The sequence below is a fragment of the Pteropus medius genome, unplaced genomic scaffold (genome assembly GCF_902729225.1).
Source record: "Pteropus medius unplaced genomic scaffold, Ma_sr-lr_union100, whole genome shotgun sequence".
Classification (NCBI taxonomy): Eukaryota; Metazoa; Chordata; class Mammalia; order Chiroptera; family Pteropodidae; genus Pteropus; species Pteropus medius.
Genome location: NW_024351730.1, coordinates 29,209,267 through 29,222,508, shown reverse-complemented (window position 1 = coordinate 29,222,508; position 13,242 = coordinate 29,209,267). Strand labels below are relative to the sequence as shown.

General features: G+C 40.9%; 1 protein-coding gene across 4 annotated transcripts in view; it reads left to right on the top strand.

The window, feature by feature from the left end:
- The window catches only part of TMEM150C (transmembrane protein 150C), a 64,899-nt gene that overhangs the window by 25,977 nt on the left and 25,680 nt on the right, over window positions 1–13,242 (top strand). The window contains exon 1 of one of the 4 annotated variants that reach the window (XM_039845574.1): window positions 7,787–8,363. The exons of the other annotated variants lie outside the window; for them this stretch is intronic. Within the exon in view, the coding sequence (XP_039701508.1) occupies window positions 8,338–8,363 (26 nt within the window). The 5' untranslated portion in view covers window positions 7,787–8,337. Of the gene's footprint in view, window positions 1–7,786; window positions 8,364–13,242 lie in introns of those variants that run through there. 4 annotated transcript variants of the gene reach the window in all.

Below are 13,242 nucleotides of genomic sequence, written 5' to 3'. Positions count from 1 at the left end.
GCCTTTCTCACCTCTCTCTCTATCTGTGTTTCTCTCTTTGCCCTTGTTTTTCCTTTCACAGAAGAACTGGAGGTTATTAGGCATGAACTGAGATTTTCACTCTCCTGCCTTCGCCTCCTCCCTCCTGTGGTGGATAACCCTCACCACACTCTTGAGCCAGTTCCCCCTGCCTCCTGCAGTATCTAGAGCCGTTGTATACTTCCTCCCTCTCACCGTGTTTTCAGTCTCTCACTCCTTTCCCATTGACTTGAATCTCCATTTTTTGAAAAACATACTTCCCTCTTGACCTTTATCTAGCTCTCCCTTTCCCTAAGACTTCCTATCTTTCCTTTCTGCTGTAGCCAAGCTTCTCTTGAAAGTAGTCCACATTCACTTTTTCTCCTTCCTCACCACCCGTGCAGTCTACATCACTGCAGTGGCATCTGTACCTCCACAGTTTCGCTGAAACTGCTTTGATAAAGGCTACCACAGATCTACTAATTGTCTAATTCTGTCGCTTCTCTTCAGCCCTCAACTAGACCTCCCTGCAATCTTTGAGACGGTTGACCATTCCCTTTTTCTCAAAACCCTTCTCGGCTTCTATAATAAAACTGTCTTGTTCTTCTCCTGTCTGGATGATGATTCCTACTCAGTCTCCTTTGTGGCATTCCCTTTGTCTCCCTACTCCTGTGTTCCTCAGTCCTCGTCTTTGGCCCTGCTGACCTCTGCTCTGCTCTGTTCCCCTTCTCTCCCGCTTGCTCATCTCCTCTCTTTGCACACTCTCCTGAAGTGATGTCTCCCCTGCACTTTCATGGCTCCCTCTATCACCACTGTGCTCAGACTCCCCAATCAATATGCTCAGGCTGACTGTTTTCCTGAACTCCTATCCTAGATTGTTTCCTGCTTTCTAAGCATCCCCACTTTTGTGCCTCCAAGACACCTTAAAACTTGATTCATCCAAGATGGGCAAAGAGGGCAAAGGAACTAGAAATAGTAAGAGAGAAAGGAGAACAAGGGAGGGGAGGCGGGTCTTGAGAAGGGAAAAAACAATTGTGAATGAATTTTTATGCCTCTCTCACTTTGCCCCAGCTGTGTCTAGGACACTTGCCACCTCTATCCTCACTTTTCTTCTCTAGAGCTATGGTTCTCAGACTGTGGTTCCCCAGGTCAATAGCATCGGCATTACTTGAGGGCTTGTTTGACATACACATTCTCAGGCCCCACCTCAGGCCTACTGAATCAAAAACTAGGAAGTGAGGCCCAACGATCTGTGGTTTAATAAGCCCCCCAGGTGAGTCTGATGCCTGCTAAAGTTTGAGAATCCCTGCACTAGTGAGTTTCTTATTCATTCTTCACGGCCCAGTGCCAATGTTACCTCATCTGCAGAGCCCTCCCCAATTCCTTCAGAAAAAATTAATGACTTCCTCGTCTGTTTTTCCATAGTACTTTATTCATGCCAATTATATAGCACTTATTCTATTATAGCTAGCTCTTTAAGAGTCCTTCCTCCTCCATAGATTATAAGGTCTAGGGTTATTATTGATCTTTGTGTTTCCACTGCCTGGCATGAAGTAGACATGTTACATTATCACAAATTACTTTTATTTTTTCTGATCCCATGACCCCTTTTCACCCCCTACTTACCCTTTCTTTTTCTCCCTTGAACCTGGCTTCTGAGTATGAATAAATCATCAGAATGAGATCTTACCATCCAAAAGCAATGTTTTCATTGGATTCAAGCTTTCAGCCCCTTCGTATCTGTCACTCAGGATTAAAAGAGAGAAGAGGAATATATATAAAACTGATTATGGGGATTTAAACTTATGTAGTTGTGAAACTGGTTAAACCATCTGTGCAAAGCTGTTGTCTTCACTGCTATGCTAGAACTTGAAGTCCACCGGGAAGACATTTGGGAAGGGAAAGATAGATGAAAAGGGGGTGTGAGGGGTTAGTAAAGAAAAACTAGATCCTACGAGCACACAGTGGTACTCATGAGCATGAACTGGAACCCACGAGGACAGACTAGAACCAAGTCAGTTCTGTCACCAACCTTGATGAAGTGGAAGTCCCACCAGAGAAGCAGGTGTCTCCATCATGGAGTTAAACACACTCCTGACCCAGCAGTTAGAGGAGCCGAAGGAAGATCTGGGGAAGGGGGAGCAGCTGCAGGCCCAGCGCTGCCCCACGCTGACCTGACGGAGGAGCCAGCAGATAAACAACCATGTGTAGGAGCTACAGAAGCGCCTGCCCCAGCCTTCTAAGTGTAAAACAAAACGGCTCTGAGCATCTAAAATTATTTCAAAATAAACGTTTTTTGTTTTGTTTTTTTTAAGTGGCTGCTCCTTCACTTTTACCTCCAAATCTCATGTGAAAATGTCTCTTATGGCTCATCTCACCAGAAACATACAGAGAAAGAAATTCTGGTGAACTTCGTTTAGGCTAGCCATGTTGACACATTATGAAGCCACCACAGTATCCATGTGTCTAATTCTGAAATACCTAAGATTTATTCTCTGAACTCAAAAATCTGAGATACAGACAATATTTTGCAAAAAACAAACAAACGAAACCCAGTGTGGGCTAGATGTGGAGGGAAAACCCTTCATACCTTGGCTAGCAATGGAATTGGTTCCAGAAAGATGGATAAGAATTATATGGGGGACACTAGGACATCCCAGGGGAAGCAAAATCATGATTCTCAACAGAAGACCTTCAATCACCAGTGAGAGGCATAATTATGCTGAGTATATATTGTCTTTACAGAGGTGAGATAGATTTTAGAAAAATTATTTGTAAGAATTAAAAAGCAAAGCCATCTAAATATGATTAATTAGAGTATCATCCATGCGTTATTGTTGAGTTTTGTAGGTAGTGAGTGTAATATGAGATAATGGAGTTTAGTGGAATATGGTAGGCAAGAGCTTGGGCTCAACCACTTACTAGCCGTGTGACCTTGAGCAAGATATTAAATCTCTGTAAGCCTTTGTGTTCTCATTTGTAGATTGGCAATAATAGTCTTTATCGCATAGAATTGTTGTAAGGACTTTATCAGAGAATTCATGTAGAGTATTCGCCAGAATACTAAGCAAAAGTCGTTAACTGCTGCCAATATCTCATCATGGTTATTGTTGTTGTTACTATTATTATTATTATTTTCCTAGGAAATACTTTCCTGGCAAGTTGATTCCAAAGGCTCAATACTACCTTTGACCACTCTAAGCAGCAGGCCAGTTCAGCAGCTGGGATCCAGCAGTTTTTGTCGGAAGAACTTTGCTCTACTTATTTTTATGCCCTTGTCTCCTCAGCCCAACCCCAAATGTGTTCCTGCACTTTTCCTGTAAAAGTTCTCTTTCATTTGTCTAAGAAATGGGCTCTGCAGCTTTTTTCTACTATCTGCTCTACCACGCCATGGTTTTAGAGCCTAAGGTGCAAAGGCTGGAGCCCCAAGCACCATAACCTGTTCATGAGATGGTCACTTGGCCCACTCTAAGGTCCTAGCAGGAAGGAATGGGATGAAGCGAAAGTGAACGTATGGCTTTCCTATGGTAGAGTTTAGGGACTTGTTTTGTGGAGCCATGAAAAAACAGACTGATGTCCACCTACAGCTATGTGAGTCATTTTATAACCATAATCCAAAGCTGTTGAGCATTTTACTGCCTGAGAGAAAGGAATGGATATTTCTTTATATTTGTTAAACAATAAAAAAAAAAAAGAACAGAATGTTATCCTTTCATTAATGAGCCAATCTAACCTCTTTCTTTATCCTGATTATCATTGAGTTTTCATAAATCTTTATCTCCTATAAATCTTCAGTTTCACTCTCTCTCTCTCCATCTTTAATTAGGTTTTCTGGTTTGTGGCCACTTTAACTGGAGAAAAATTAGCAAAGTAGAATTTGGAAATAATATAATCCCTTCTGGTTTTATTACTCAATTTCAGTATTGATTAGATCCCCAGACGTACTTTCATTGACATACCCCTCTTTTAAAACAAAATCTATGGATCCTATCGATGCAATAATTCTTTTCTCCTTTACCAAGCTCAAACTGACTACTCCAAATACAAAAATTCCCTCATTGGAATAACTTAAAGGGTTTCTATTTGTTGAAAGATGCGAACTGCAGACCCTACCTCAGCTATGTTTTCAAGAATGAGATGTATCAAGCATTCTTTCTGCTTTTACCTCCCACCCTCAAAATATTTCTTGAGTTCATCTGTTTCATGATGTCTCAGCTGTTACCACTTTGGCTCAGGATACCAGTGTGTCTCTTCAGGAACATTGCAATAGCTTCCCACTCCCCCCAGTACCACCACCATATGGAAATCCTCTTCACTGGTAAACTAAGTTCATCATCGATCGTATTTCCATAACTTTATTCAAGCTGTCCCTCCACCCAGAATGGTCTTTAGTTTTGTCTGCCTGGTGGATTCCTTCAAGACCATCTTAAATGTCACCTCTATTAATCTCTTCCCAGTTTCCTCATGTGGTATTATGCACCCCTTACCTTAGCCTGGGTAGAGCTTGTTTTTATTATGAAAGTCATTACATAGGCATTTGTAATTATTTCATTGTGTCTGTCTCCTCCTCTAGACAACTTGAGGGCAGAATCCTTGCCTTCTTCACAGCTGTACCTTCCCCACCACACACTATAATGGCTGACTAGGGAACCCACTTTGTAAATACTTGTTGAGTGAATGTAAATACAATCTTCTTTTTAAAGGTAGGTATATAAATAAGAAGGAAAGACATAACAAAGAAGACAATTACTTGGATATTTTTCTGAAGAAACTAGAGAAGGCTGCAAGTAACTTGTGTGCAATTTAAAAGAAATGGGCTATTCATTCACAGCTAGAGGATGAAATGCAGGCCTCCCAAGATACACTTCTCTCGTTTTAGAAATGTATTGTGTCTACCTAAATGTACAATGAATGTCAAAGAAAAATTTTTTCTTTGAGATATATATATATATACTCACACACACCATACATGCATCATCTTTGATATATATATATAGCACAAAGAATAAAGTGATACTTCTGAGATAACCTTAGCTTCTGCCACCTAATGTTGAATTATAGTCATGTTTTTAGTTGTTGTATTTTAATAAAGTAGGTCATTTTGATCTGACACACTCTTTCCTTTCATTCTTTTAACATCGCGTAGACTGCTTCAGGACCACACTATTGGCTATCTGATGCCTCTCAGGACAGTACACATTTTGTTTTCATGCATTAAGATGCCAAATTTTCTTTGTACCCCTAATAAACCTAGAAGTGTCTCTTTGTCTTTGTAAATCTATCATTTAACTCATCAGGAAATAAAATCCTAAGTGCTACTGACCCATGACTGATTCCCAGAATATGTCCTGTGGTGTTTTATTGGAGCTTACTCCATCATGTCTGCCATTTCAAAAACATTCAACATTGTGGTCTCTCCCCATTGTTTGGCCTTGGTCAGTTGTGGATTTTAGTGAGATCACAAGGGCAGGGCTCCCCAGGCTGGCTCACCATTCCCAATGAGAGAGCTCCCATAGAAGGGGGGTATGATAAGAATGTGGGGATGGCGGTCCCTCCTGTGGCCACCTAGCCTGTTTCATGTCCTTCTGTGTCTTGTGTTTCTGGAGAATACTGTAAACAAGTAGCAAATTTAATCCTCCTGAAGTATCATCTATACGTTATCACTAATAAAGTGTTTCCCCATTACCCAAGAGTGTAGTCCCCTACAGTCCCCTTTCTGAGTGTGCAGTCCAGGCCCCGCACAGCCTGGCTGCAGACACCTCCCCAGTGTCACCTTCCACCTCACATTTCTGCAATCAAATAAATGCCCCATGCATCAGACCCACTGCTTCAGGGACTCCTCCACAGCAAGTTCTCTCGCTTGATAGCTTTCCTTTCCTCTCAGCGTCTTGCAATTCTGTCCATCATCCAAGACCCCTTAATACCACCCTTAAATACCACCCTCTTCATGGACCCTGTCCTAGTTACTTCCTAGGGTCAGAATTAATCACTCTTACTATAGTGTAGACATAGAGCTTTGTTTTCAACTTATGTGTAGCAAATATCAGAGTTATTTCTTGTACTGTAGTTATATGTGTCCACATTTATGTTCCCTTGAGCCAAGGTTTCTGCTTTGGTCTTGTTTTTTAATTTCTTATATCTCCCATTTCCTAGCACAGTGCCTTTCATTCATTCTTTGCCATATATTTATTTAGCACCCTGCTATAGGCCAGGCCTTGTTCTAGACACCGGGATAAAACAGGAAACAAAAGATAAAAAACTCTACCATCATTTCATGAAAGAAGAAAGTCTGCTAATGAAATAAACAGATAAAATATAGTACTAGGTACCATGGAGAAAAATATAGCAGAATGGTGCAGGAAATTCTGGAAATGAGAGGTGAAAGTGATTTAAAATGAGTTTTCATGCTGTAGGCATAAAAAATTAAAAAATAAGGGATTGTAAACTGACCAGGTCCTTGCAATCTGTGAGGTCAACCAGGCTTGCCTCACCTAAAAATAAAAGTAAAAATAAAATAAAATAAAAATAAAATGGATTTTCAGGGAAGACAGATTTGTGGGGATAAAGGAGCAGTCATGTGCATTCTGGGGGCCAGCAAAGGGAGGTGACAGGTGTATCAAGGTCCAGAGTGGCTAGAATCAGGGAGGAGTTGTGGACGGAGTCAAGTGCTCTGCAGTGGGGGCCTGGGTGGTTACTCTTAGCAGGGAGTTGAGCTGAAGAATGCCATGATCTGATCTGTGCTTTAAAAGGCTGTCCCTGGCCTCTGTGCTGAGAAGTGGCTAAGTTTAAGATCATTTTTAGATCAGGACATTGAATGTAGGGTATGCAAGAAATTGAGGTGTCTAAGGTGACCCTGAGGCTTTTGGCCTAAGAAACAGGAAGGACGGAGCTGCCGTTAATGGAGAAGTAGAGACTGCAGGTTTGAGGGAACAAGATTAAGAAGATATCTGTGTCCACTGACGTTTAAAGGTACCCACAAATATTAAGTAAAAAATTTCACACTTGTACATATGTAGGGGGAGTCTGGGAAGATATGCGGTTAAATGCTAACAGTTAACTGTTTAGGGTGTAGCATTACTGGGGACTTTCACCTTCCACTTTCCAACTTTTAATTCCATGTGTATACAATGCATAAGTCCAAGTGACATGAAGGGGATGAAAATGCATAAGACTTGGCCTCGTCTTCAATGTATGTAAGAAGGCAAAGAGCATAGCTGGTTAGGGTAGGGTGATCGCACCCGGTGAGTCTATACAGATTCAATGTCTAAGCTCTCAGCTTTGCAGATGTCTTTCATCCTTCACCAGAAGGTGCTGAAACCCCAAAGGCTAACTTATAATAACAACTTCATAAGACATTTCTAAAATAAAATAGAAATGTATTCACAATGGAGTTAAAATAACATTAATTATCTGCTTAGGGAAATCCTTTCTTGTAAGTAACTTTGTTCAGAAATCCGTATTATAGGCCAAAAGTGACCTGGCCAATATAGATTTAGAAGACTATAAGTGAGGATATTTCTGTCAAGCAAGACTAGTTTGATGAATTGCTATTCTTTGCTGGTGGGTTGTTTCTTTCCAGAAAACTAACACTCATCCTCAGAATCAAAGCAACTTTTACCCTGTCCAGCACTATGCAGACAAATTAAGAATTCTAATGGTTCGATTCCTCAGTCAATGAATCTGCTTTTAATTCACACCAGGCAAGGAACGATTCAAGATATTAGAGGGAGTGCAACTGATTTGAGACTTCAAATAATATGCTATAAACTCGTTATCTGCAGATGAGCTATTTCTAAAAGAAAAGTATTTTCTCAGTCTGTTCTTTGTAAGGGACCAAGAGCTGTGAAGGAGAATTATAGGTACCATAGCTGCAAGGGAGAAGGAGCATAGGCAGGTGGTAAGTCCTGAAAGGCGGAACAGTGCTCAGTGTGCAGAAACCGGGCAGACAGATTCCGGTGGGGAAGGGACTGCTGGTCTAGGTGTGGGAATGGGAATGGGAAGGAGGCACTTGGGAGAGATGACATTACGTCATAGGAACGATTTCCCCTACCTCCACCCTGCCTCTCCCTTCCACCCTTGGGAATTGGGTGTCAACATCTGATCCATCTTCACAGGGAAGTAAGATGGGCCACAGAGGTGAGCTGGCATCTGAGCCGTGAAAGGGACAGTTGGGAGAACAGTGCCCTGAAGAGGTAACCCAGGACCAAAGCCAAAGCATCCTTGGTCTGGTGAAAGACACTGGAGCCTTTGGAGAGCCACTGAGAGGCACGACAGCCTGGGGACAGCACACTGAGCAGTTTAGAGTTCCCTCCAGTCACTACTTTCTGAGACTTGGGAAACATGCCAGTCCTCTTAGCAGCATACTTGTAAGTCGTTCAGATGTATTACAGCTCTGCATGCTTAATTTTATTGGTTAACTTAGAGCTACCTTTATTGGTAATTTTCCTAAGTTTGCTTCTAATTCTGCAGGCACACTCTTATTAATACCCTACAGCCTTCTAAGTGCTTAAAATTACCATCAAGTGATGTCATCTGTGGGAACGAGGGGTCGAGGAAGGTAGAGAAAATTGATAATCTATGAGGTCTGTTCCATATGGTTTTTGCACAGGATGCTGTATGAAATGAGAAACTGCATTAAGTCACCTTTCACCAGGTGTGCAGAAGGCAGTTAACTACATTTACAAGTCCCTGGTTTCAGTGGTTTTCATTCTTGCGATATAGTATTTCTGGGTGTTCAGGGGGTTTGGGTTCTGAGATGTGGATTAGTTCTTCCGGCCATGGGAAGGATGCAGGCTGATGTACAACCTTCTTCAGTGCTAGTCTGGACTCCACAAAGAAACCTCTGGTCTGATATACTTCATGTTTTTTGTTGTTGTTGTTCTTCCAAAGAAGTCATCAGCATAATTTCTAAGAGACTGAAGGATTTCTGTACAAGGTCATATCTTGCTTCACTGAGAGAACATTAAAAGCCTAGACTACATTCTCTTTCAGGTTCCTCACTTAATTCCTCAGCAGTCACCATTAACTTGGAATAAATCTGTATTTCTGCTTTCTTTTTGAGGACCACAAATGGGTGGGTATCAGTGATATTAAGACAGCCATTTATAATGATGGACTTCCAATTTTTGAGCACTTGCCATTATGCTTATCAAAAAGCCTTATATATTAATTTCCTTAATCCTCATAGAAGCACTAGGGACTAGATACTATGATCCTCATTTTACAGATGAGAAAATTGAGGCTTAGAGAGGGTAAGCAGTTTATATAGCTTCATCCAGCAACTAAATGGCAGAGCCTGGGTTTGAAACAGACTCTGGATCTAAGACATATGTTCATGGTTCCAGCTCCGTTCTGTGTTCCCATTATAATGGAGAATGGAAAAATTCCTATTTTGGCCATCGCCTCTGATATAACACATCCACTGAGCAGCTGCCAGTTTGTTGGATGAGGAGATCCAGGTTCAGGGTTTGGGTCACGTGCTTTATTTAGCCTAGCTTTTCTCAGCTTTAGCATTCTAGCACTTGTCACATAAGATTCTACCTGAATTCCCTTCTCAGATCTCCATCTCTTGAACTTACTGGACTTATCTGTCCCTTGGGAATTTCTTGTTTGCTCTGGTTGTTTTCATGTTTGGTTGTTTCTCTTCATGCGACCAGGCCTGAGGTGTTGGTGTCAGAGTCTAGCAAGAGAGAGCGAGCCAGCGTCATGAGAAGTCATCATTTGTTTTGGCACTTTTGCTGGGATTGTCAGCCAAAAAAGGTTGTGTGATGCAATTGCAAAGCTGCAGACCAGGGACTTCCACGTACAAGGATTTCATTTTTAATGAGTTCCCGGTCAGGCTGCTTTACAAGGTTTTGTATGCATTTATTTTGGCCTTCGGGATAGGAAGGCACATAAAAAAGTTGCATATGCAAAGGATCTAGAAAAGATTCTTTAGAGCTGCTGAATCAGGCATGTTGAGAATAACCATTCTCATCTATAAAATAAAATTAGTCATGTTACCCAGTTTCTTATACTTCCCAGGATGCTGTGAAGTAAAATACAGCTAGCTCTTTAGGGAAAAGTTATGTGTGTATATTTATAAAACCTTTGTAAAAATTATATATAAAAGATTGGTCACTGCTAAGTGAGGAAGCCATTTCCTGGCTGTAATTCTTCCACACACTTAGAGAAACCACCTTGTCACTTGGTATTCTTAGGTATTATCTGATGAACCAGGACAGGATTCTGTAAATTATCATCACCTAAGCATCCGAGTACCTCTCAAGTAGCTCAGGGACAGAGCAACTTTGTCCTTTTTTTAGGGAATAATGTGAGGTATCAGAGATGTTTTGGCTGCAACTGACAGAGTATCTGCATCTATTAGCTAGAGTAAAAGGTTCAGCTGCTGTAACAAGAAACCCAACAATAATGTGGCTTAAAAACGAATTTTTTTTTCATGTGGTAGTCCAGGGTGGATGTCCCAGATCAGTGGGAGAGGAGGGGTTCATGACAGGCAGGCGTGCTCAACACAGCTTCATTCTTCTGATCATCACCACCTCAGCCCATAGGATATGAATGTTTTAGAGATGTGTGTGCCAGACCAGGAAGTGGCACGCAGCTCTTCTACGCACATTCCATTGGCAGGAGTTTATGGCTACTGTACAGTGCAGAGGAGGCTGGGCAGCCAGATGCCTAGCTATTCTTCTAACATAATGGAAAAAGAGAAGATAGACAAAAGCCCATCCAGTAAAGGTACCACCTGTAAGTCCATGGCTTCTGGGTGTGCACAGTCTTTTCTCTAAGGTTTGGGTGTGGTTCCTAATGGTATAGCAATCTGTGAACTAAAAGGCAAATTATCTCTCCTTCTACACTCATACTCACATCTGATATACAGTGGTGGAACAGGGAGTAGAAAGCCACACTTGAAACTCCCATTCAAAAAAAAGGAGAAAGAAATGCACACAGCAGCTCATGGAGCATAGTGATGCTGGAATCCTGGGAGAGTGAGAAGGCCTGGCAGAAGAGGACATTTCCTGATTGGATCCAGGTTCTGCTCTTCAGGAGTGCCCCCTTGTCCATGTGCCTCTGTGTGTCCCTTGGCCTTGCCCTTGTGGGCAGGAGGTGGAGGTGGAGTCTTCCTGTTCAATTTCCTCTTTAGCCAAATCTGAAGGGGACCTTGGGAATATGCCTAAGCACATAAAACCCCAGTCACAAGGTTTTACTGGCTTGGTTTTACTAATGCAATTCCCTCAGAAACTCAGCTGGCTTCTGATCTATTAACTTCCAGACAGTTCACACGCTAGCAGTCTTTCCCAAAGTCCTTTCCAAGACATGGGTCTTGAGCCTGCTTTGTTTCTTTGTTTCCTTGCCTGCAGTGCTTCTCTCTCTCAATGTGATGGCTGCTGTGTTGAGGCCTCTGAAACAACAGACTTCAGAGGGAAGGCATCATCTCTAATCTTGTGCTGTTTGAGGTATAGAAGCCATTAGCTTTTCCAAACCTTCAAGGCCTCAAATTTCTAAACTCTTCTTTTTTTGCATCTCTCTTTGCAGATCAGTCTATTCAGATCTGGGCCAGTCTCTTTCTTATAACACCTTGATAAAAACAGCAAATACAGCCAATTCATATTAACATACAGCCTCTTTTGATCATTTCTCCTAAAATTAGAGGCTCAATAGAAATGCAATCCTCCTTCTAAGTCAGATATATCAGGTGACAGTTTTCCTTCTCTCTTTCTTCCTTCCTTCCTTCCTTCCTTCCTTCCTTCCTTCCTTCCTGCCTTCCTTCCTTCCTTCCTTCCTTCCTTCCTTCCTTAAGACATTTTCCTTGTATTTATTCCTTTTTTTTTTAATTGTGGTAAAATAATATAACTTAAAATTTATAATTTTAGTGATTTTAAGTGTAATTCAATGGCATTAAATATATTCACATTGTTTTGCAACCATCACCACCATCCATCTTCAGAACTCTTTTCATCTTGCAAAACTAAAACTCTGTACCCATTAAAAAATAACTCCACATTCTACCTCCTCCCAGCCCCTAGCAACCTATTCTGTCTCTATGAATTTGACTACTCTAGGTATCTCATATAAGTGGAATCATACTGTATTTGTCCTTTTGTGACTGGCTTGCTTCATTTCTCATAATGTCCTCAGAAGTCATCCATGTTATATCATGTGTCAGAATTTCTTTCCCCTTTAAGGCCGAATAATATTCCATGTAAATACATACTACATGTTTTATTTATCCATTCATCCGTCAATGGACACTTGGGTTGCTTCCACCCTTTGATCACTGTGAAAAATGCTGCTATGAATATGGGTCTGCAGATATCTCTATGAGTCTCTGTTTTCAATCCTTCTGGGTATATATTCAGAAATGGAATTACTGGATCATGTGGTAATTCTATGTTTATTTTTTGAGGTACCGCCATCCTGTTTTCCACAGCAACTGTACCATTTTACATTCCCAGCAACATTGCACAAGAGTTCCAATTTCTCTACATCATCACAAGCACTTGTTATTTTTTGTTGATTTTGTTTTGTTTTGATAATAGAAATCCTAATATGTTTGATGTGATACTTCATCTTTTTTTAATTTACTTTTTTATTATGGGAAAATATATATAACAAAATTTGCCATTTTAATCATCTTTAAGTGTACAATTCAGTGTACGATTATATTCACAGTGTTATGTAACCATCACCACTCTATTTCTAAAACGTTTTCATTACCCTATTGATGAAGTTTTTAAAAGGAAGTTAGACATTATGACAGTTGATCCCTAAACACTTCAGTATGCATCTCTACAAAATACAGACCTTTTCCTACATAATATACAATACTATTATCATATGAGCCTTCAGTCACATTCCAGTGAAGAGAACTTATGCACAGGACCACACATACTTGAAAGGGAGGCTGCTAATTATAGTATGATTTAGTAACCACTTGCCTAGTTATAATGGAAGAAAGGAGAATGGATTTTGATGCTGTACCAACCTACAGTATTAAAGCAATAAATATTTAATTGATTCACATTACAAGAAGTTTGGGGCTGGCAGTATCAGGAATTTGGTATAGTTTCTCAATGATGTTATCAAGGAGTCCATTCTTTCTACCTTCTGCTCTTCCATCCTCAGTATGTTGGCTTTGGGTCCTCATGCATGCTGTCTTGTGGTTATATAACGGCTGCCATAACACTGGGTATCAGATTTTCACAACAGTATCCCAAGTGGGAAAGGAGGAAAGTGGGCAGAAAAGAG